Below are 26,232 nucleotides of genomic sequence, written 5' to 3'. Positions count from 1 at the left end.
GTGCTCTACCGTGTGCTCTCTTACTGCGGCAGGGATTCCCCTGCCTTGTGACTGTCACTGGCGGAATTTCCTATTTGCTTGCCACCCCGCCGGAATTTCCCGCCTCCTTTTGCTTGCACCGGCAGTCCTGAGGCGGGGAATCTTGGCCGTGGCAAGGACCTGCGCTTCGCCTCAGACAAGGCTCCCTGGGTCTCCCCATCACCCTAAAACAGCGAAGCCCCCCCACTGCCGCTTTTGCCTGGTCCTCCGCAGGGTGGGGGGAACCGTGCCTGCACTTGGAGCCCGCTTGCTCGCTTCCTCTCGCTTGTTTCACCGTGGCTCTTCCCCTCCCCTGTGGAGGACCAGGCAAAAGCGGCAGCGGGGGGGGGGGGGGGCTTCGCTGCTTTAAGGTGACGGGGCGACCCAGGGAGCTTTGTCTGTTCCACGGCCAGGATTCCCCGCCTCGGGACTGTCGGTGAAAGCAACACATTGACTTTTCCATTGATTCCTATGGGACACATTGTTTCATCTTACGAACTTTTCACCTTACAAACCTCCTCCCGGAACCAATTAAGTTCGTAAGACAAGGTATCACTGTAATTATATAATTTATAAAATAAATTATATCCATTTAAATAAACAGAATCTAGTAGAACAAATGGTAAATTGTAGAAAGTTACATGACCAAATTCATTTAGACGAAAAACATACTGGCAGTCTGGGGTGGGAGGCTGGGGTTACTTGGAACCCTGACACTCACCTTGTATATTTGAGGAATGACAATATAGAAATGCTTGTGCTGTTCGCCATTGAAATTTTGGAGCTGTGCAGCATATTCATTTTTATTTTCATCAGCCATATGTGTACGCAGGTTTAGTTGTTGCTTTGCCTAAAAAACAGAGATGGGTCAGTAACCGTTTTTTATTATTTTTAAAAAATAAATTCTTATTTAGAGCATGCTCATTATCTTTAATTCCCAATGACGTCTTTGTGTCCAACATATCCCCCATTTGTAAAATTATAGGAACTGTTTCTCAACTAGGAAGTCAACTATTTTAAAAAGCTTTTGATTTTAACTAATAATCAATTAAAATCAATTTTCATGTTACTTTCAACAATGCATTTAGAAAGGAAACACTAAGTCTACTTTGCAGCATTTGCAGCAAGCCAAAATGTCATCAAAATGATAAATATAAATGCATTGTGATGTCTTAACAGAAGTTTTGCTCTTTATGTGCTTACAAGCAATATTGTAATGCAAATAGGAAAAGAGCAAAGTTAAATGTTAATAATGAATAGTTTATTAACTGGTCCACTCTATCCATCTGCAGGACCTTATGCTGTCTTACTAAGGAGTCTTCGGAGAGGGGCGGCATACAAATCTAAGTAATAAATAAATAAATAAATAAATAAATAAAGGAAACATCCTTGCACAAATCTACTAGTTTTAAGAGAAAATGGTCACAAAAATATTAATTTTGTATCTATCTGTGGATAAATACAAAAAAGGGGAGAAATCCAACCAACATAAGCAGAAAAGCATATTCCCACAACAGAAGCTGACTCCTATTATAAACTATTTTATAAATATTCTATACAAGACACTGAGTAAATAAGACACTGCATATAGTTTCTTAACATTATTTTTCATTTAATATTTTGAAGTCTTTATCTTGAGTATTGTCCATAATGTTTTTGTATTTAAAATAAAATTAAAGATTAAAAAAATAGTTAGGTAAGGAAGTTTCAGGGGCATGATTGAAGCAATGGTCTGCTGTGAAAATCTGAAACAGCAAACTGGTTTAGATAAATATTCAAAAGACTAAAGGTGGCTTTCAATCTCCATTTGAAATATTTGTCCAAGTCACATTTTACTGCTTTAGATTTATAAGAACAATCTGCAGCTCAATCCATGAGAAAACAAGAACGCTCAAGGGGGAAAAAAGTTTAAGAATGGCTCAAGTATAGGACTATAAAAATTGCATTTTTAAATGTTTTGTGTGTGGCATTTCACAGAATGTCCAGTCATTTGTGTGGAAACTTCTCTTTCAAAGGTGAAACAGGTTATTTCAAACATTCACAGCAGTTTTACCAACAAAATGGAACATTTCATGAAATTTTGCAATCAGAACATTTCAGAACCATAATTTTCAAACCACAATTTGAAAAAAAAATGCGATGGCTGAAACTTGGCTAATTCAACACACTTTGAGATCCACATTAGATGGTCAAAATACTATGTTCTTTCAATAAATGCCAGTAACATTTCCAAATATAGCCATATGAACTATTATTTTCCAATAACAATATCTTACTTTTTCGACATCTGCTTTAGTGGCATTGGTATCATTGTCCAGTCTCTCATAACATTGCTGTGCCTTTTCTGCTTCTTTGCATTCTCTTTCAAATTTCTTTTTGCTCTACAATGCAATGACATAGTTACAAATCAACACATCAGTGGTTGCACTACTGTCACAATTACAATTCAGATCCATGCTCTTTAGATGAAACATAGTCTGCCCACATTATTTCCTTTTTACCAGTGGGCATTTCATTTTGCAATTGTTTAATACTAACATTTTCCAAGGCTAGGAATAAAAGAACTTTAAGATTAGCAAGGCTAGCTATTAGTTATCACATTTCTCCATTATTTTAGGACATACTTATTCTTTTCCTAGTTATTGATTTTCCTAAGATGCAAATATAGGTTAGGAACAATAATTTAACCCTGAATAATCTACCTTTTCTATGTGAACAGCATTATGGCTAGTCACATATATAAAAGTATTTGCGTTTTCCATCTGTCTGAAAAAAATATCACATCCTCAATACATCACAGAAACTGCATCATTACAAGAACTAGTAGCATGAGATTAACAAGAGTAATGTATCCACACACACCCCACTAATTAAGAATACATAAACTAGTCTGAATAGCTTAGTAGTATTAATCATTGTTGAAAGTTTGTATGTAGCATAGAAATGTCCTGCATCTGAAATACAGTATACCATCAGTGGTAGAGTTTATTAATAGTGGAGCAGTTTGTATAGTAGAGAATAGCTCTGTATAAATATTAGGCTTACCATTATCATTACTTGTTTCCTTCATAATACATTCTTTTAGAAAGACATGGGTGAAGCCCAGTAAAAATGTTTAATAGAATGGAATGAAAAAGAAACTTGGACCATGTAACTTGGGACTATGAAGATGTAGGCCACAGAAACTGACAGTTTATATATTAATTTTTAATACTTCAATATTAATTGGAAATTTTGCATTTCTTGCAACCCAATGTGTACCACTCTGAAACTATCCCACTACAATACTTTGAGGCTAATTCATAAAAATAATCTTCAGGTAACTCAAAAGTGTATCAATTAACAGGGAAAATATGATTCACAAGATTTTAATAAAGCTAAGCCTCTGGTCTACCAAAATAAATTCCTGCTTAAGAACCCCAAGGCTAGGCAGAATTTCAAAACATTTTGAGACAGCTGAAGTATAGTCTGAAAATCTATCAAAGTCATATTTCTGCAGATATTAGTGACTGAGAAATTAGCACTGTAATGAACTAACAAACACAACGATCCATTTTGGCTATTGAACAATGAAAGCACTGTGATGGCTCAACGATAACTAAGTTAATTATGTCTTCAGTCTGGCATCAATCATCCATAAAACTGCAACCTTAAGGAAACCAGAAAAGGATTTTTTTTAAAAAAAAAAACTCACATTATCCATCTGCTTCCAACACATGTCAAGATACTGTTGTGCTTTTCGGCCCTCTTGAAGATGCTGGAACATAATAAACATGATGTTTTATAAACCCAATCTTGCTTTCAAAACTGTTCAGCTTAACCTCACAAAACGATACATATCAGCCAAACAAGAATGTAAGTCACAACAGAGCCACCATCATTTTAACATTACTAATATGCATTCATCCATTGTTTTCTTTCTTTCAAAGATGTAAAAATGCTATCGTTGGCATTTAAGATAGCATTTTTACACTTTTAATTTAAATTATCCTCAATAATTTAAAAGATATAATGGAAGGAACTACAATTCATGTAATTACGTGGATTATATAACTACAGTACATGGATCCCTTGGGCACTAATATCAAGTTTTATTGATAGCTGGGGAGGGGGGAGGCTGGGGGGAAAGCTCCCTCAGGTATATAACAGCAGCTTCATATTTTCAACGATGTAATATTTCTAAAAGTCATCAAATGTATTGAATATTAAATATCACATAGGTCTAGAAAAAAGAAATTAAATTAACTAAGAAATTAGCTCTACTGAGAGAGAGGGAGGGAGAATATACATGTATTTTAATAGATTTAAATGGACTATATTTTAGAAACTTATAATCAGGTATATGTTTGCTGCATTTTTACAACAGAATAATGCAGGACTACATGAAGATCTACATACAAGCTAGCCAAGCAGAAGAAATATCTATTTTGGGGGAGGGGGGGGGGCTGTAAATCAAATAATTAAATTGCTCTGATATTCACAGATAGTTCAGCAAAACAGTAACTTGGATCTCCCATCCCCATCCTTTACCAGTTTCCTTTCTGTTTTGAGTTCGTGGGAATATCTCATCAGTTCGCCATATACCCTATGTCCCAATTCTTCTGCTACTACTTCACGCTGTCCGGCGTAGTCATTTAATTCGTTAAGAATATTATAAAAGGCTATACATGAGGTAAACCTGGTAGAATACAGGACATTAAAAAAAGACATTTCATTATTAACGTGGGTGTATAACTGCTTTTCAACAAAACAAAAAGGAAATGAATGTATCTAGCATGATGTGAAGACCATCAAAAAAAAAAAAAGAACCTCAAAAGAAAAGCAAAACAGAAAGTCCAGAACCACTTCTCCTTAGAGAAACTTGTAAGATCAGCAGGAATTTGTGTGGGGAGAAAATAAAGAATACCGCCCAAAGAACAGAAGCATTTGCTAAGGTGTTAAATGAAAAGACTGATTTTAGGAATACATTTAAAATTATGAGGAAAACTAAGCTCGATGTAGAAATGAGTCGCTTCATCTGGAACATGGGACATATCATTCATAGGTTTCCTTTGAATTAATGTGTTTGCTACATTGTGGAAGATTTGAACACTTGGTTTAGATCAGTGCTTCTCAAATAGTGGGATACACCCCCACTGGGCGGGGGACGATGACACGCGGAGTGATGCCAAAGGGGCGTGGCCCCAAAGAATGTGCTTTTTTTTGCCACAGGGAGTAGGATGAGAGTTCAATCAAACTTCTCAAACTTATGAGTCGTTTTCTTTTAGAACAGGCTGCCCTGGACAAAACACAGAGGAATACAATGGAGGTACCGATACAAGTGTTAGGTAGGACATGCATCTCGTGGTGGGGCACAATTTGGGGGCTATTTACAGTCACGGTGGAGAGTTGGGGGGGCATGAAATGTTTACCTTTCCTATGGGGGGGAGGTAACAGAAAATAATTGAGAAGCACTGGGTTAGATCAAATATGATACATTATTCTGATATTAACGCTGGGAGGTTTAGAGGTTTAGAACTGAATGGAGGAAAAGATTAGAGAAGAATATATGGAAGGGAAGAACAAAGACAATGCTTCTTAAAAATAGACCTCATAAACTTATGCTGCTTTTTTCAAGTCATAAGATCTTGAATGTATCAGAATTTGGAAGTCAAATTAATCCAAATTTCTTTACTTTATTATAAAATAATACTTTTAAATATACGTATAAGTACATTCTAAGAACAATGTACCTGGTTTAAACATTTAAATCCCAACAACCCTGATAATGGGATTAGACCAAGATCCATATATATTTCATATTCATATTACCTGGGCTCTTCGTCTTTGGAGGAACGTTTAGGACAGTATTTCTTCACCAGATTTCTATTAGAGAGAGAAAGAGAAAGATGGTTTTTTTAAAAAAAAATGGCAAGGTGAGCTTAATGATCCATCCCAGTCAGAAAAATAAGACAACTAGTTAGTTATATTTACATACATTATTTACATAGCACAAACTAGCACAAATTATTCCACTGTTGAGTAATTACAGGTAGCTCACACTTAGTGACCTCTTATTCAATGGCTGTTCAAAGGTACAAAGCTGTGACTATCACACATCTCCAAGATCACATGAACATGATTTGGGCACTTGGCAATGGCTCATCATTGCAAAAGGTGCAGCATCCCAGGCACGTGACTGCCATTTACAACCATGCACGGGCCCGGGACATAATTTCAGTGTCCTAAGCAAACACTTTTCTATTCTTGTCTTCTCCCATGTTGCAATCACATGATGTCTTCACTTAATGACCCCCGTGGTTTCCTTTTTAATTTACAGCAACAGGGGACTGCCATTGTTAAGCAATGTGGTCACATGATGTCATGTTTCACAACCGCTTCGCTTAGCAACTAAAAATTCCAGTTCCAATTGCTGTCATAACACACAGGGACTACCTATATTAATTCAAAACCAATTTGTCATATTTTCTTTCTGTGTAAGGTCACACTGTTAAAATGAAGCCAAAAGAAAAGGCAGAATTTTCTATGCACAGACTGACAAATTAGCTTATAATTACAAATGCAGCAGTGTTTTTAATGTCTTTTTCCAGACAGGTAACAGCTTTTTTTCAGCCAAAACAAGCCATTTTCCAGAAGAGGGTAAAGAATAGCAGCAGCAAAAGACTGGCGCTAAAAGAACACAGCAGAAATTCCAAAGATTCCAGGGGCCTCAAGTTACCAAATTGCTCATAAATATCCCCACAAAGGAATAATGGTATATGTTTCACATTTCACAGCAGGAAATCTATTTCATTTCCTCAAGTGATATACTAAGAACATAAAATAAATCATTCTTCCTTGGACTAACTTTAAATTTAACCCTGCTCTAGTTTTTAGATATGAGAAAATTACCTGGCACCTCTACCTAAGAACGCTTCTACTTACGAACTTTTCTAGATAAGAACCGGGTGTTCAAGATTTTTTTGCCTCTCCTCAAGAACCATTTTCCACTTACAAACCCGAGCCTCCGAAACTGTAACCAGAAAAGGCAGGGAGAAGCCTCTGTGGGGGCTCTCTAGGAATCTCCTGGGAGGAAACAGGGCCGGAAAAGGCGGGGAGAAGCCTCTGTGGGGCCTCTCTAGGAATCTCTTGGGAGGAAACAGGGCCGGAAAAGGCGGGGAGAAGCCTCCAAGGGGCCTCTCTAGGAATCTCCTGGGAGGAAACAGGGCCTCCCCTGTGGTTTTCCCAATCGCACACATTATTTGCTTTTACATTGATTCCTATGGGAAAAATTGCTTCTTCTTACAAACTTTTCTACTTAAGAACGTGGTCACGGAACGAATTAAGTTCGTAAGCAGAGGTACCACTGTATTGCAATATCCACATTTCATCAATAGCAAATGAAAGTGGGAAGTTAGCAGAGTGGATTTAATGAATTATTCAAAATTAAGAAACGCTAGTGACAATGAGAAACTTTTGGAAATATGGAAGGATGCCTGATATGAATGGTTAACAGATGTTGAACACATTCTACATACTGTAAAAGGCCATGGGAAAATGTTGATGAACATTTTCCATCTATGCCTTTAAGAGATATATGGGTGAGCACACTTTGCTATATATTGACTTTGTTAATGCCTGGGAGAGTCTTGCATAACATTAAACACATGTCAAAAAATTCCTAGGGCAATGTGGAATTCATGGACTTCTTTCACAGGAGCTTTTAATGGAGAGCTGCCTCAGATAACTCAACCACATTTTATAGAGTACTTAAAAGATATCATTCATTTCTCATAATCTTTTCCCTAGTGTTGCTTTTGGCACCACTGTTTTGAGGACGGTAGAATAATATAACTCAGGGTTTCCCAGACTGTGAGCTATGCATCCCTTGGGGAGGGGCAGATAGTCCAGTGGAAGTGTGAAGAACCTTTCAAGCTTTACTGTTAAAATAAATTCACCTTTCCCAAAGTTTATTTAGTTTGTTTTCATAGAAAAGAGAGGAGGGGAGGGGAGGAGAAAGTGTGGTGTGGCATGGTATAGAAAGGAACAGAAGAAGAGACTAGAGGGTAGCGTAGGAGAGGAGAAGAGAGGAGAGAGAGAATTATAAGCTGCAAGCAAACTATTGGCCAGGGAAGGCTGCTCTAACCACTTACCTGGGGATAAGTCACACTGAACTCAGTGGAGCCTGTTTTCGGTTAGGCAGGCCAAGGCTACTCTGATGAGGGCCCTCTTTGGACATGGGCCAGGCCAACTTAATCAAGCCGATATTTTGGGATTGGCGGCTTGGCCCATAAATGCCGCCTCTGCTGGGCACTCACAGCGAAAAGTGTGGAAGGAGGCTTTTAGGGTGCAGAGGATGCTCCTCCTTGGGCAGCAGCAGGTTCGCCATGCCGTTCATGGCTACTGCAGAACCCACCGAGAATAACAAGAACCCACGTAGCCACTCCATCCCAGCTGGCCACTTTCTCTTCTGGGATCGGAGCAGCATGCAACTGGAAAAACACTGCCCGTCTGGGGGAATCGAATGAGAAGGACCATGCATGTTCCCTGGGGTCACACGCAACCCCCTAGCATTGCTCCGGGGGGGGGGGACATCCCATTATTTGAGAAACACTGCGCTAAAGGGAGATGTGGTGGCAAAAGATTTAGGCTGCAACTTTTGCAAATGCGGCTTACTTATACTGGTCTTCTATTTCAACACACTTTTATTATTTTATTACATTTCAATGCACAAGTAAAATATTAGTCCATAAGCAGATAAAAGAGATATGCAAAACATTTTATTTTAAGCCATTTTGAGTATGAAACTTTGCAAAGCAGGTTAGCTTAAAGCATTTTGGAAATGATTTTGCACTCATAATAATTTTGTTTCCAACTCAAAACATTTCTGAACATATTTTAAAGGGGCTTAAATTGATTTTCATTCAAAATGGTTTAAATTGAAATATTTTGCACACCTTAGTGGTATATAGTAACCGAAGACAGAATACCATTTTCAAACGTTTCTTTCTCTGGAATATTTCAAGAAAAGCACTTAGTACTATTGCTGACAATTTGCAATTTTATGGAAAAATCTTTTTATTCTGGGAGCAATTCACTATGGAATGATAGGCTTTTCAGCATGAATCTCTTTAGAATATGAATTCATTTGTACAACTGTTGAATGAAAGTCTGCCACATCTACATTTGGATCACAATCAACCTCTTATGTTTTCAGTTTCAATTAAAGGAAAAAATACTTGAGAAACAAGAAACCACATTTGCTTTTAATTTAGAATTCATGGTAGTAAAGTATCTAGATATCTTGCCAAACTTTCTAAATATAGTAATTTGGGTAACTAAAACTTCATTTGGCTATGCACAAATTATACAGTTTTCAACTCAACAGGATTATTTAAAGAACTTTATTCATCTTCAAAATCAAGTACAATATTACTCAACTTGTGACCCCAGTTGAGACCAAAACTTCCAATACCAAGCAAGACAGTTGAATGAGTGGTGCAACCCCCTTTTTGCCTGATTTTACAACCTTTTTATCACACTTACTAAGGATATCAGAATAACAGAATAAGAGTTGGAAGGCATCTTGGAGATCCTCCAGTCTAACCTCCTCCTCCTTATACCAGTGATGGCAAACTTTTTTTGGTTCGCATGCACACACACACGCGTGCCCACACCCATTTCCTCCCCCACACATGCACACACCCCGTACTGCCCTGCACATGCGTACAATCCCCCTCCGGTCCCCATGCATGTGCATAGACTTCACTGAAGCTTGTGACACGTGGAAAAAATGGCCAAACTCTGTTGTGCTGTTTTTCGCACTGCAAAGCCTTCAGGGAAGCTTCCTGAAAAAACAGCACAACAGGCAAACTGGAAATCAATTTTTCCGAAATTGCAATTTGCCCATTGGATGGGTTTTAGCACTCCGGGGCTTCATGGAGGCTTCCCTGCTTAAATTCTCAGTTCTCAAATATGGCTTCTACCATTATATGAGAGCAACAATATCCCTTAACAAGAAAGCAGTGAACATCAAAACAAAATAAAATACAGTCACTATTGGCTCTGACATCTGTTGCTAAATCCAATGAATATATTTACAACTTTCAGTATTTTCAATTTCCTATCACGGTAAAAAAAAACCTGTAACAAATTCCCTTTACTACCATATCTATCAGGATCAGAAGAATATAATCCAATGAAAAATAACAGAGGAAATCCTAAGAATCTGAAGCTTTCTTTTTTTCACCACATACTGAAAAGCCATGAAAAGCAGCATAAAAGGACTGAAAATGAGCAATTATATTTTAATTCAGCTCTCTACAACCATAACCTCCTCTATGGAAAAAAAAGATGCAGAAACAGGTGATGTTTCAAACAAAGCAAATGAGTAACAGCAGTGATCAATAGTGAGTTTAAAAAGCTACTGTTTTTAGATGCCTCTGCATTAGAAGAATTTATTTCGTTCAGGTCTCTTTGCAAAGCATGGCGTGCCATTTGTTATACATGCTTGTGTTTGCATATCTGAACTAAAAACATGTCTTTACTTGTGCCCAAATGGACGGAATTAAAGTGGAAGGAATCAAGATAGATATTTACAGGAAGTAGTAACTAATTTGAAAAGGATAGAAAAGCATTGGTTTTTTACTGCATGCCCAAAATATATTCAATCTTCCAAAATTACAATATTTGGGCAATAATTTTTAGCTAACATCTAAATTTAAAATATAAAAATTTTACAAATAACTTACCTCAGTTGCTTTGCATAATTCTGTTCAATCTCTATCCTTTCTTTAACAAATTTTGCATATCTTTCCAGGAAATCAATGCCCCACTGCGTGTGCTTGTCTAAATTATCGAACTGATCCTATAAAATGTAAGAGGAAGGAAAGAGAAAAAAAGTCATTAGGCAAATGGAAAACCCCCTCAAATTCAATAAACACTCTTTTTTAATATACTAAAACCAAAGATAAAATACACAAAAACACACTCATTTTTTAAAAAAGAATTCAGCAAACACAATCTTTTTTTCTTTTTTTTAAATGATGCTATCAGAAAGACAGTACTTCTGAATCCTACTATGATCCCAACATAATCCAACTAATACTTTAAGAAATACTTGGAACCCTGACTCCAGGGATGCTGAGATTTTGGTAGCAACAAGATTGTTAGAGGAGCAGTCGCAGTTGTTAGAAAGTGGCAGTGCAGGTTTGAGTTCCATGTGACCAGGTGAACTCCCATCCTCACTCCAGCTCTTGCCAATCTAGCAGTTTGAAAGCATGCAAATGCAAGTAGATAAACAGCTACCACTTTAATGGAAAGGTAACAGCATGAGCCGGGGTGGCCCAGCAGGTAGAATGCTGTACTGCGGGCCACTGAAGCTGACTGTAGATCTGTAAGTCAGCGGTTCAAATCTCATCACCGGCTCAAGGTTGACTCATCCTTCCATCATTCCGAAGTGGGTAAAATGAGGACCCGGATTGTGGGGGCAATAGGCTGGCTCTGTTAAGAAGCGCTATTGTCCACATGTTGTAAGCCGCCCTGAGTCTAAGGAGAAGGGTGGCATAAAAATTGAATAAATAAATACATAAATTCTGTGAAATCATGACTACAGGAATATCTGGCCCAAGGGCCTTGAAACAGAGACAAGAACTGTCACCTATGGTTGGCAATGATTAGCAGAATAAAATCTGCAGGGGGAGGGACTATGTGGTTGTTAGACAAATTGTAAGGGCTAATGGTGGGGGCATTGTGGCATTAACTCTTGTAGTGTGCATAAGGTGATTCAGAATGTATGCTAAAATTGTGTATTGGTTTTGATGAATCTAGTGATCAATTCTGCATGCATAGTAAAGAGGTCACTGACTAGTGAGTGAGGAGCAAGAATACATTTAGAGGAATATACTTATATAAATTATTATTTTACTTAATTTGATCATTTGCTCATTCATTTTTGATTCTCTTCAAGCTGAATGCATACTGAATATGTAATAATAATAATAATAATAATAATAATAATAATAATAATAATAATAATCTTTTTCTAGATCCATTATAATAGGGGCTCACAAATTAGCTCTTCTCTCTTTAGAGAAAATTATGAACAAGAGATTTTTTTTTAAGATATTCTGAACTCAAATACAGTACACTCTTTTGTGGAAAATGTATTTTCATGTAATTTACTTAATTAATCATATAACTTTCCAAGTGTAAAATGGATAGCAGAATCAAAAGGGTTAACATTAATTCTGAAGGAAAAACAGTTGAACTGGCTATTTTATTAAACAAATATTTACAATAGCAATAATATAGTACTACATAGCAAAAATACTAATATCAAATCCATATTGTAATTTAACAGAAATTTTTAAAAACCCACACAATCAGAATTAACTATCAGCAATATAAACAAATCAGATATAATATGAAGGAAAGCTGGAAATACAGATGGCCAGTAAAACAGACAGCTAGGAATGATACCCTGGGGGAGGACCCTAGAAAATGTGGTCAAAATTCTTGACCCTCTGTGAGAAATGAAGAAACTAATTCAAATGTTGATGAGCAGCACTTATCAGCAGTTCCTTGCTGGAAATCTCAGCAAGTGCTCTTTCTAATTTTGTATAATAATTATTTTGTATACTCCTTGTACATAAGTGGGTCATAATTTGATATAATTAAGATATTGGATATACAGCAAGATACGCTTCTCTGAGGGGGGAGTCCTTCCTGGCTCTCTACAAGGAGGCACTTGTGCGCCCCCTCCTCAAGAAGCCTTCCCTGGACCCAGCCATTCTCAACAAACTATCATCCAGTCTCCAACCTTCCCTTTATGGGGAAGGTTGTTGAGAAGGTGGTGTCGTTCCAGCTCCAGCGGTCCTTGGAAGAAGCCGTTTATCTAGGCCCTCAACAGTCAGGATTCAGGCCTGGCTACAGCATGGAAACTGCTTTGGTCGTGCTGATGGATGATCTTTGTCGGGTTTTAAAGGGTTTTAAATTGCTTTTAACATTAGATTTGTACATTGTGTTTTGCTGTTTTGAGCCGCTACGAGTCCTCGGAGAGGGGCGGCATATAAATCTAATAAATTATTATTATTGGATATACAGTTTGTCGCAGAAGTGAGTGCATCCCCTCACAGAGTTACGGTGGTGGGAATGTCATGGTCTGGGGCTGCATGAGTACTGCTGGCACTGAGGAACTACAGTTCATTGAGGGAACCATGAACGCCAACATGGACTGCGACATAATGAAGTAGAGCATGATCCCCTCCCTTCGGAAATTGGGCTGCAGGACTGTATTATGACATGATAACAACCCAAAATACACTTCCAAAATAACCACTGCCTTGCTAAAGAAGCTGATGATAAAGGTGATGGATTGGCCAAGCATATCTCCAGATCTAAACCCTATTGAGCATCTGAGGAGCATCCTAAAATCGAAGGTGGGAGTGTGCAAGGTCTCTAACATCTATCAGCTCTGTGACATCATCATGGAGGAGTGGAAGAGGACTACAGTAGCAACTTGTGAAGCTCTGGTGAATTCTATGCCCAAGTGGTTTAGACGGTGATGGAAATTAATGGTGCGGCCCTATTTGGACATTATCACTTAGGAGTGTACTCACTTTTGTTGCCAGCATTTAGACATTAATGGCTGTGTGTTGCGTTATTTTGAGGGGGGCAGCACATTTACACTGTTATGTAAGCTGTATACTCAATACCTTACATTGCAGCCAAGTGTCATATTTTCAGTGTTGTCACATGAAAATATATACGGTACTTAAATATTTACAAAATGTGAGAGGGTGTATTCAGTTCTGTCACATACTGTAACCACTGTTCAGTTAAAATCACATCGATAGCCTATGAATTTCAAAGAATAGCAATAGAATAAGCATAAACCCAATGAACCAATTTCTGAATGTGAAAACATTAAAAATAGGTCAGCTTCTTACAATATCGACCTTCAAAGTCATCTCATTTACATCTTTCTGAAAGAAGTTCCATATAAGCTCTCTAGAATTTGTTCTTTATTGCAAATATCGACAGTTTAAATGTATCATTGAAGACTTTTTAGAAACCTTTATACTATGATACGTAAAACAATCAAAACACAACCTAAAAACCTATAACTAAGACTCAATGCTACCAAGTCTGATTTAATCCAATTATGAATAAATTAGAAAAGAATATATAGTTATAAAACATAAATCATTACTACACAAACATCTTGGTTTTATCACACCTACTAAAATATTAATGTTTTCAAAATTTCTAAAACAAAAGATTTTAAGACAAAACTGTATTTTTTTAAAAGAAAGCATCTTTAACACCTTTCTATAAAATAAATGAAATTTAAAAATTTTTTTTGTTAATCACTAATGATCTAAGGGCTGAGTAAATCACATGTTCCAAGAAATCAAATTAAAACCTTTCTCAATATCTGAATAACAACCTAGATACAAACTACAATGAATTAATTCTATGATATCATTTATAAATTGAACGATATTAGCTTTCTGGTGGATAAGCTGAGTTTACTATGGAAATTGATTTGTAACTTGAATATATTATATAATAATCTACTTATTGAAATTAGTGTGAGAAGGCATTATCACAGGTCTGCCATAAAATAGGACATTTTAAAATATGTATACAATATTTTATTTCAGTCAATCATAAATCTATCAGGACCTATAGTTTCACAGTATCATATATTAAATTATATTTAATTTTTTTTCTTGAAAAATTGTAACGTTAAGAGAACTAGTACTGCTTTCTTAATTAAAATCTAAAAGTGAATTACAGTATTTATTGGATTTCTTACTTTTCGTTCAAAATAAGGTTACATATGATGCTTATAAAGTTGTTATTCAGCAAAAGAGAAAAGAAAAAACAGATCTGTATCATAGAGAAAATGATTACCCAGCATAGACATAACAATTTACGGTAACTTAACTACCTGTTGCTTCTTTCTGTATGCAACATAAAGAATATGACCTCAGTAAATGCTTTTGCTGTATCTCACAGGAAATTGTGTAATTTAATCACAGATGAAATAAAAAACATGTTTAAGAGAGTTCATCCATACCCTTTCAATTCCATGTTGCACAAAGGCACGTTCCAAAAAATAACTATGAATATCAGAAGCACAATAAAAGAGGGAAGCATGGCCAAAACAATATATATATTCCAGTGAAGGGGAGGATGAGAAAACAATGCTAAAATAAATAATAAAACAGTAGTAATTTCTTATCTGTACATTGGTACCTCAAGATACGAACCCCTCGTCTTACGAACAACTCGTGATACGAACCCGGGGTTTAGAAAAATTTTGCCTCTTCTTACGAACTTTTTTCGAGTTACGAACCGGCGTTCGGAGACTGCTGGGAAGCCACGCGGCTGTTTTAAAAGGTCGCAGCCGGCCTGGGGGGCTTGCCAGCACCCCCCCCGAACCCCGAACCCAGGTTCGGGGGGTGCTGGGAAGCCCCCCAGGCCGGCTGTCACCTTTTAAAACAGCCGCGCGGCTTCCCAGCAGTCTCCGAAAGCCGTTTTTTTTGCGGGGGTTTTTTTGGTTGCACGGCTTAATTGACTTTACATTGTTTCCTATGGGAAACAATGTTTCATCTTACGAACCTTTCGTCTTACGAACCTCCTCCTTGCACCAATTAAGTTCGTATCATGAGGTATTACTGTAGTTCCAAACCTAGTGATCAAATAACCGCTGTGCCACTGTAGCTCATATGTAGCTCACAACAATCAAAAAAGAAAATTACAATAAAATCAATAAAGGATAAAAATAGTTTAAAAACTAGATAAAGTGTCTCTCTCTACCCTACCAACGACTTGGGTGGAAAGATAGGTCTTCACTAATAAGCATATACAAGAAAAATAAAAGAAATGTTTCATCAGAAATGAAAACAAGTGGAAAGAAAAGGGAAAAATAACAGCCATGCTGAAGACTGCTAATTGTTATTCTTTCTAGTATTATGTAAATAAAGTTAGAGTTAATAAATTGAATCACATCCAGTACCATGTAAATTCAATTACAGTTAATAAATTAAATCACATCTGATTAGTAAGGGGGGGGGACAAGAAAGTCCATACCATGAACTAAACTTGGAAAATTAAATAGTCTGAAAAAGGCATTTCTTTATTGTTGCAAACACACACGTCGCTGCAGTCATCAGCAGATGATCCCAAAACAATGGATATTGATTTATTACCAAAATAAGGAACGAAGTATTGTCTTTTATCCAAACAGATTAAATGGAAAACTAAATAGTTTATCTCCATTTTAAGTAGTCTGGAGATAGATACTGTTTGCTCTGAGCAGGACGTCTCCTAGCCCCGAGATGATGAACCTATGGCATGCGTGCCAGAGATAACACCGAGAGCTATTTCTCTGGGTGTGCAGAGCCATCACCCCTTGCTCTTCTGGGTTCCCGTGTGCCGCCAGCTAGTTTTCATACGCATGGGCATGGTAATGAGAATAGCCTCCCATTGCGCATGCACATTCCAGAAAGATGATCTTCCTGTTTCCAGAATGCACATGAGCACCGACCACCTGGTCTGTTTTGGTGCTCATGCGCATGCAAAGACCACCAAAAGGTGCGCATGTCAAAAGATGTGGAGAGGGGACCTCGGCGATTGCTTCCTAAGGAAGCAGAGCAAGGTAATGCGGGCTTCCCTTCTTCCCTGCCCATGCGGGCTTCTTGGATGGCCTCAGGCAATATGGAGCACTGGTGAATGAGCAGGCAGTGAGAGTGGGGTGGTGGGCTACCTGTGCAGATGACCGTGTGACCTGGGCTCCTCCCCACTGGAAGCCACCATTCCCTGGCCAGCAGTAGCTGTCTGTTCCCACCCCCACCTCAGCAGTGCCATGTGCCATCTGGAGAAGCTCTGAACATGGGGCTTTGCCTGGGCTCCTCCCTGCTGGAAGCCACTGTTCCCCGGTTGGTGGTCAGAAAGCCAGTAGCAATGGTAATCCGAAGCTCTGCCCAGATGCCACTATCTGGATTCTGGGTTCTACCCTCTGTGCATGCACGAAGCATTCTGTACTTGCACAGAATGTAGAAGAACACAAATGGCAGCTGCCACACCATGGCCCAGCCCACCCAGCCGACCCCTCTCGGGAATCGCAAGCTGGCTTGCCTCACTCAACCTGGCTTCCAACCAGGAGTGAAATGCTCCCGGTTCAAGTTGCCTGCCGGTGGTTGGAAAGCCAGTAGCGACATTATGGGTGCTGGTATGTGGGAGTGCTGGTGAGCAAATGCATATACTTTTGGCACATGGCAACAAAAAGGTTCACCATCACTGTCCTATCCAATGATTAAAACATTTACTCTCATCACCGTTAAGCTCTATTTAGCTGAAATGTATATTTCAGAGAAAGAGAATTTTAAAATTGCAGCTATCCCCATAGCATTCAAGACATTTAATAAGCTATCCATTAAATATGCTGAATGTAGGCAGGCAATTTCAGCCACTTCATATTAGAAGCATTGCATCTGACAGATGAATGCAATTCAATTTTACAAAATAGGACACAATAAAATTAATAGTGGAAGGTGAAGCAATATGTGGCTACAAAGGGATACCTTGTTTTAGCCTTGTTAACAAATTATAGCTCATATATTTGTACACTTACTCTCGCCACCACATAAAACATATGACCAAATTTGGTCAGCTGCATTTTAATCAATCTTAACAACATGATTATAACGACTCATTTTTTCACCCTATTGGAAGTCTGATCTCTGCTTAGACATGGCAGTACTCTACTAATAGTAGAGTAATAATATTACTTATTAGTAATAATACTAATAGTATTTTTCCAAATAAAAAATGTTTTCCCTGTTTTTAAGTTTCCCATATCATATCCAATGTTGACACCTACTATATTTTTCACACCTTTTTACCCCCCAAAAGAGGATGAAAACTTAAGTGCGTCTTGTACACTGAATGTAGCCCCACCTCTCCACCCCCACTCTTTGGTCTCTGCCTGTCAGCAATTTACCTCCTTGCAGCAAACAGCAGCAGAGCCTGCTTAGCACAAGCCACTGATTAGTTGCCTCCTGACACTCAGCTGATTGATTGAATTTGCCAACAAGCCCATGTGCTAAAATGAAAGTGAAACTAAAGCTGCATGAAAGCAAATTGCTGGAGAGATCAGACTGTGCTGAAACTGGCTGTTTGTTTTTTGCTGCAAGGAGGTAAGTCGATAATTATAAATGCCTATATAATGTTCAAATTATTAGACTTATTTTTTAAAGACTGCTTTGTTATAACTTAACAAAATGAAGAAGCTTTTTAAAAATAAATGCTTGATCTGAAGAGACCCAGCACTATTGTATCTTCTTTTAAATAGCAGAGAATACTTCCAGAAAGCCCCATCAATTTTAAAGATCTTTAAAAATATAAACTGAAATGTAACAGTGTCCTGTTTAATATTAAGCTAAGGAAGTTGAGTAAAACCCTCACTTAGTAAAGTTTGGAGTAGATCTATTTAAATAATTTGGAGGAGTTAGTGTGATTACATTTAAGAAAACTTTCTGGGATTAATATACTGTACTACCATACTGTACATTTCTCCAATTCTTTGCTATTTCTATGGGTCGGGCACACATGCACAGAAATATGTAGCAAATAGTGTATATGATCTGTACTGTTTGGCAAATTGCTGGGAGGCAGAGGCCTTTTTTCCTTGTTTCCCCCCCCCCCAAATTAAGGTGTTTCTTATACTCCAAAAAATATGGTAACATTCAAGAAATCAAATTTAGCGTCTCCAGACTTCTAACGTTCATGACTATACTGCTCTGCAGTTTTATTCTAATCCTTCCATATGCAGAGAAAATTCTCAGATATCTTTTTGGCAACCAATGTGTTTTAGGAATAGTTGGCATGCAGTATTTGAGAAGAACTAATTAAAAAGTAACACTTTCATCTATGTTACACAAATTTGTATTGATCAGTAGATCTATTTCTCAGGTGGAAGTACGCCAGCATGCATAATGTTGAAACCAGACACACTACTTAATATTTAATCAACTACGATGACATTAGCTACCACCAATTACATAAAAAAACTACTATACTTGAACTTTTTGCGTTTTAATGCAAACAAATAAAAATAACTTCACTCAAGGATGCATTATATACTGCATATACTGTGACAAAAAGCATAAAATATAACTACTTTCCTTTTTCAGCCATTTGCGAAATAGTCTGTACAAATAAGAGGTCTCTCTTATTGCATTTATAGTATGCAGAAGAAGCTACAATTGTGCCACAGCTTGCTGCTCCCTATCACCAACATGTTCATACTGAAAAATACTGGGATGTGCTTTCTATATGCACACTGAAGAAATCTATGAAAAATTAGTAAAAACTTTGAAAGCATCAAGCATTGCACTTGTATAGCTCCAAGTAGCATATACAGTGTTCCCTTGACTTTCGCGGGTCTGACATTCACAAAAAGTCTATACTATGGTTTTTCAAAAAAATATTATTTTAAAAATTATCTGTGTTTTTTTTGCACACTAAGGGTTTTCCGGGGCCGCTCGATGTAGAATACTGTGTGTTTTAACTCTCCTCCTCCCTCCCCCAGCCGTCCTACTTCTTTAAATTAAAGCTCCACTTCCGCCCAAGCCTCCTGATCCCTCCCCTTTAATTCTCAGAGCATTGGTACGCTCCACTTGAAGCCGAGACTTACTGCTGCCCGCCACCAACGCAGCGAGCACAGCAAAGCCCCAAGCTTGCCGCCCCGTTGCCCCTGCGGGTTCTGGGGGTAAGTAAAATCAGGAATGGACGAGTGAGGGGGAGGAAGGAAGGAAGGGAGCATCTCTACTTCGCAGAAATTTGACTTTCGTGGGCGGTCTTGGAATGTATCCCCCGCGAAAGTCAAGGGACCACTGTACAGGATTATCTCTATTCTAATAATTATTCTATAAATTAGTAAAAGCTGGGAAACGGTTACTAGAAAAAGAACATTTGATAAGCTTTATGGATGAGCATGCTTGCATCAAGGTCTTCTCAATTCAATGTCTATCACAGAACATTAATTCTTATGAAGCAATATGCAAAATCATTACGAACAACAAAATTAATTAGAATGAGTACTCATAAAGATTAGCGTGGTAACATTGGTATAACAATCAATATTGAGAAAGTATCATTAATTTAAACCCCTGTAAAATCTGAATGGATTAAGTCAGTGATGGTAACATATGGCACAGAGCCATATTGGTGGGCATGTGAGCTCAAGTCCAACGTGCATGCAGACGCTGCCCAGCTGATTTTCTGGGTCCAGCTGATTTTCTGGGTCCACTGGGAGTCAGGAAACAGGCGGAGGGGGTGGGGAAGGCCTGTTTTCACTCTCCCCAGGCTCCTAAAAAGGCTCTGAAACCTCCGGAGGACCTCCGGGGGTCGAAGGCCATTTTCGCCCTCCCCAGGCTCCTAGAAAGGTCTGGAGTTTGGAAAGATTAAAAAAAACAGGCCTTATGGTCCCTATTGGAAGTTGCCAAATGGGCCATTTTTTGCCTCCAGAGGACCATCAGTGTGTGTGTGTGTGTGTGTGTGTGTGTGTGTGTGTGTGTGTGTAAGACCGTTTACGCCGTTCCCAGGCTTCTAGAAAGGCTCTGAAGCCTGGGGAGAGCAAAAAACGGGTATGCCATTGTGTACCGGGAGCAGAGGGGGTCACACACACATGTGTGGGGCACATGAAATTAGGGTATGGGTACATACGTGCGCAACTCATGAAGATGGAAGCTGCTTTGTCCGTGTGGGTACAAGACTGCCGCAAAAAGAGCATTGCTTTGGATACAAACACCATAAGGACAAAGGCACAGCAACTGTACAACCGTCTTGGAAACACAGAAGGAGGCGATGCAGATGAGGGAAACCCAGGTGAGGGCTGGGGTTTTTTATTCTGTCATTATTTAAGTGCTTTTTAAGAAAGGAAGGAGGGAGGGAAGGAGGGAAGGAGGGAGGGAAGGAAGGAGGGAGGGAGGGACGGAGGGAGGGAAGGAAGGAGGGAAGGAGGGAGGGAAGGAAGGAGGGAAGGAGGGAGGGAAGGAGGGAAGGAAGGAGTTACAGTACTGTATGCTTTCATTCAAGTCACTTCTCTCTCCCTTTCCTGTCATTCTCTGTAGATGAAGGTGCTGGTGACTCTCAAGACCCCCAGCCATCAACATCTTCTGCTTCTTCAGCCCCAGCCACATTCACAGCAAGCAAAGGGTGGTTTGAGAAATTTCAACGGCGCTATGGCCTGAAGAGTGTGTCATTGCATGGAGAAGCTGCCTCAGCAGATACAGGTGCAGCCGAAAACTACGTCCAGGGCACGTTTAAAGACCTAATTGCAGAAGGGGGCTACCTTCCAGAACAGGTGTTCAACATGGACGAAACAGGCCTGTTCTGGAAGAGGATGCCTTCACGGACTTTCTTGATGCAAGATGAAGCCAAAGCCCCTGGCTTTAAGGCCATGAAAGATCGGGTGACTTTGATCATGTGTGGGAATGCAGCAGGCTTTTTGATGAAGCTGGGGCTAATTTATAAGTCACGAAATCCAAGAGCCCTCAAGAACAGAAATAAGAATGCATTGCCAGTGTACTGGATGCATAATCCTAAAGCATGGATTACAAAACCCCTCACGCGGGACTGGTTTCATCAGTGCTTCATCCCACAGGTGCAGGTTTATTTGGCTGTCAAAGGACTCAATTTCAAAGTGCTTCTCCTAATGGATAATGCTGGAGGCCATGATGACCTGGCACATGAACATGCTGGGGTGCAAGTCGAATTCTTGCCACCAAACACCACATCGCTTATCCAGCCGATGGATCAAGGTGTTATCCGCGCATTTAAGGCACTGTACACGCGCAATTCTCTTTGAAGCATCGTGGAAGCAATGGATGCTGATGAAAACTTCACATTGAAGGCCTACTGGCGTCAGTACACGATTGCATCTTGTCTGAAGAACATTCAGAATGCCTTAATGGATATGAAGTCACAGACAATGAATGCCTGCTGGAAGAAATTGTGGCCAGAAGTGGTGCATGATTACAAGGGATTTGCTCCTGAAGAAATTCAATATGCTGCAGTCCAGAACTCTGTGAAGCTGGCACAGGCACTGGGTGGAGAAGGCTTCGTTGACATGACACCAGAGGAAGTCAATGGTTTGCTTGATGAGCATGGCCTACCACTGAGAGACAAAGATCTGGAGGAGCTGACCAGGTCAGCGAGTGAAGAAGAGGAGGAGGAAGTGGAAGCTGACCAAGCTGAGGAAGAAGAAGATGTTGGCCTAACGCTTGAGCAGCTTGCAGAACTGAACAGAGCTGCTGCAAATGTACAACGCATGGTGGAACTTTGGGATCCCAACATGACTCGCTCTATACTGTTTAAGGCCTCCCTTGACAACACCTTTGCACCATACAGAGCCATGTTAGCCCAGAAAAAGAAACTGCGCCAACAACTGCCCATAACTATGTTTGTCACGAAAACCAAGAGGTCTGTCACACCATCACCTGCAGTGTCCATTATAGAAATGGTGATAGAAGAAGATCCCGAGTTATCCTAGTTAAGCTAACCCTCCCCCCCCAAATGTAAATATGTAAATAAATATTGTTATCATTTATAATAAGGATGACTAAGTGTCTTATTCAATATGTACAGTACAGGTACAGGTAATGGGAAGGGGAAATGGTAATTAAGGGGATGGGAAATGGTAATTTGTGGGTTAAAAGTGTTGGGACTGAGTGGCATACAGAAGAATGAATGAATGGATGACTGAGTGAATGAAATTCAAACACAGGTGAGGGCTGGAGGTTTTTATTCTGTCATTGTTTAAGTGCTTTTTAAGAAAGGAAGGAGGGAAGGAAGGAGGGAAGGAAGGAGGGAGGGAGGGAAGGAAGGAGGGAGGGAGGGAGGGAGGGAAGGAGGGAAGGAAGGAGGGAGGGAAGGAGGGAGGGAAGGAGGGAAGGAAGGAAGGAGGGAGGGAGGGAAGGAGGGAGGGAAGGAGGGAAGGAAGGAGGGAGGGAAGGAGGGAAGGAAGGAGGGAAGGAAGGAGGGAGGGAAGGAGGGAAGGAAGGAGGGAAGGAGGGAGGGAAGGAAGGAGGGAGGGAAGGAGGGAAGGAGGCGGGCATTCTAAAAGCCGAGAAGCCGTTGCCGCCAGCGCTGATGCAGGAGGACTCGTGCCCCAAGAAAGCCGGTGAGAGGGGCGAATCGGGCGGGCGGGGGGTAGCGGCGAGGAGGCCGGAGGCACTGGGAGGGTGGCTGACATTAAAAAGAACCATTGACAGCCTCCGCACTTTCGTCGCTCCCCGGCTCCACCATCTGCGCATGCGCGGCCATGGAAAAAGGGCGCGCATGCGCAGATGGTGTTTTTACTTCCGCACCACTATATCGCGGATAATCGATTTTCGCGGGAGGTCTTGGAACGTAACCCCCGCGAAAATCGAGGGATCGCTGTATTATCATATCCTACTCAAAAGGTCTTACTACTACCCTCCAGTTGCATTTTCCATTCTTACTTAGGTCCGCAATCCCTGGCTTTCCATACTGCAAAATAATAATTTAGATTTAGCTATGAAGAGGTATTGATTGCTTTGCAGGTCTTCTGGAATCTCTGTTGGCCTCTTATGCACAGCAAGATGGCACAGAAAATCACACTGTGATCTCTATAGGAAATACATTCTACCGCATTGTTTCCAGCTATGTGATCTTGCTAAAGAAAAATCATACAGCCATCCAGACAATGTTATTCATTGATATGTGAACAGAAATATCATCAGAATTTAATACTGAGATGGGGTTTAAAGTTTCCAAGGATATTACGGTACCTGTCCATCTTATGTTTTTATTTCTGTAGCTACCGATACAATAATAGTTGAACAATGATTTATGACAATGTTCAACCACTGGAACTGGGAAAACTACCAAACATAATAATATTAGGAGTTGGCCTGTAAGATTTGTTTATATAAGCAATAACTGATTCTGTAAATATTGTATTGATTTCTAAATTAATTTATTAAAGTTATTAAGAGGGCCCTTAATTAGCAATAATTTATCCGGCAATGTTCAAAATTATATTAGTAGATGGAATGGAATATTCATTAAGCAAATTTGCTTTGTCCCAACTGGTACTAGATTGATTTTAACAGTCCCTCCCTGCTCAGCAAATAATTGATATGCTTAAATGCTAAGGAGCAAACACTATCAATCAGTTTAATGAAATGCTTGGAATTCATTGTAGATAGATTGTATGGAATATGTTTGTAAAAAATAGTTTCTCTGCACACACAAAAAGTGTTTTAGAGTTATGAACTATCTATCTATCTATCTATCTATCTATCTATCTATCTATCTATCTATCTATCTATCTTTCTTTCTTTCTTTCTTTGATTTGATTTGTATGCCGCCCCTCTCCGCAGACTTAAAATGACAGTCTTTATATGTTTTTGACGGTGGCGTAATTTTAGGGACTAAGAATATCCAACAGTTTTCAGATTTAGCAGATATCCAAAAATGATGTAATACCTCAAACATATTTTGTGCCAGAACAAAAAAACCTACAACTATGAGTCAAGATTTTGTAGGTTACAGAACCAATTGTATTTGGCAAGCATTTCAGTCAGAAAATCAACATTTGATGGAATCCTTCAGCTTCCATTATTTCCTCCTCTTTTAGAACTATAATACAGCTGGAAGAACTGAAAATAATCCAAAAGGCTAAGTACAGAAACTATTTGCCAAGATACCACTGAATTAGAATCAAGTATAACCTTACCATGTACATACCAATTAACTCACCAATAGCAAGTCACTCTAAAAACTACAAGGGAACTTTCTTTTTTCAACAACAACCCTGTCTCAACTATACAGCACCCTTCAGTGAAGTTCTCCAAAATAATTATTTTAATTAAATTAAGGAATTCCCAACCTCATACTTCACCAATCTATAGACCTATAGTATTTAACAATTAATTGTATTTTTCCATAAGTCTGATCCTTTAAGCCTACATAGAAAACGTCTAGTGGGAATGTATGACACTATCCTTTCTTTTTTAAAGAAACACAATATATAATGCTCTTACTGGTTTTTTATAGTTTATGTAAGCCATTAAGTCTCTTTTCAGTTGCAGTATTATAGAAAAATATCTAAAAAATAAAATTAGGATAACTGGCAGCACTATAAATAGTATTCTTAATCCAGATCTCATCATGATACTTTTATCTGCTAATAATGCTCTTCAACTACTTACAGTATAATCCCATACAACAGATACGCTGGTGGATTTTCTAAATCAACCTCAGTTTGATTTTAGCCACTGCTTTGGGTCAATACAGCCCTGGTCACTTTGATGTCAGGAACTAGATAGGGGCAGACATCCCAACTAGTCCTGGGGATTTTCAATTTCATCAGTCATAATAGCCTTCTGAATCATTAAAGAATGGGCTTTGAAGATGCATTTGATAGTGATCAGTCTTAGAAGATAACATTATGGGATGCTTATTGAGCTCCCTGTTCACTGGTCAATAGCAGTGACACTTAAGACTTATATACTGCTTTACTGCACTCTCTAAGTAGTTTACAGAGTCAGCATGTTGCCCCAAAAATCTAGGTTCTCATTTTACTTACCTCTGAAGGATGGAAGACTTGTCAACATTGAGCCGGCCAGGATCAAAGGAATCAAATTCTGGCAATATGAGCAGAGTTAACCTGCAGTACTGCATTATAACAACTGCACCACAACAACTGTATGATTCCATAGACTCTAAGCATCCCTTATGCTATTTAGCATATACATGATACTGTTAGGAGGGTATAACAGTGGGGGGGGGGGGTTAGGTCATTATTATATGGATGATACCTAACTCTCTTACTCCTCTTCCTCTACTAATTCCAAGAAGGCAATAAATTAACAGTGATACTACCTGGGTACATTGATGTAACATTCTCCTTGAAAACAGTTATTAGCTTGGAGTTCTTTTGAATGAAAGTGGAGCATGTGAAAAACATTTAAATTTCATCAAGTCTGGATTACTGCAATACAACTGGTCCAGAAAGCTACAGCTTATTTGTTAACAAGAGCTGTACAGAAGGAATGTAAGTGAAAGGAATGCATTATCTCTTACAAGGATGTCACAGTTCAGCTTGCTGATATTGATCTTTAGTCTTGCACAATCAGGATATTCCTTCTCCTTCTGCTCCCCCTCCTGTATAAATCTGACTTTCTGTCAGGC

The 26,232-nt window shown here is 39.0% G+C and overlaps 1 protein-coding gene across 2 annotated transcripts in view; it reads right to left on the bottom strand.

The window, feature by feature from the left end:
* Positions 1 to 26,232, bottom strand: part of FNBP1L (formin binding protein 1 like) — a 63,544-nt gene that overhangs the window by 26,061 nt on the left and 11,251 nt on the right. For both annotated transcript variants that reach the window (XM_070746495.1, XM_070746496.1), the window contains exons 2-7: positions 10,749 to 10,864; positions 5,830 to 5,883; positions 4,549 to 4,696; positions 3,713 to 3,775; positions 2,295 to 2,399; positions 740 to 868 (exon numbers count right to left, since the gene is read on the bottom strand). In XM_070746495.1, the coding sequence (XP_070602596.1) occupies positions 740 to 868; positions 2,295 to 2,399; positions 3,713 to 3,775; positions 4,549 to 4,696; positions 5,830 to 5,883; positions 10,749 to 10,864 (615 nt within the window). The remainder of the gene's footprint in view (positions 1 to 739; positions 869 to 2,294; positions 2,400 to 3,712; positions 3,776 to 4,548; positions 4,697 to 5,829; positions 5,884 to 10,748; positions 10,865 to 26,232) is intronic.

The sequence above is a fragment of the Erythrolamprus reginae genome, chromosome 3 (assembly GCF_031021105.1).
Source record: "Erythrolamprus reginae isolate rEryReg1 chromosome 3, rEryReg1.hap1, whole genome shotgun sequence".
Classification (NCBI taxonomy): Eukaryota; Metazoa; Chordata; class Lepidosauria; order Squamata; family Dipsadidae; genus Erythrolamprus; species Erythrolamprus reginae.
The sequence above is the reverse complement of the archived record's forward strand: the minus strand, read 5'-3'. Positions and strand labels throughout refer to the sequence as shown.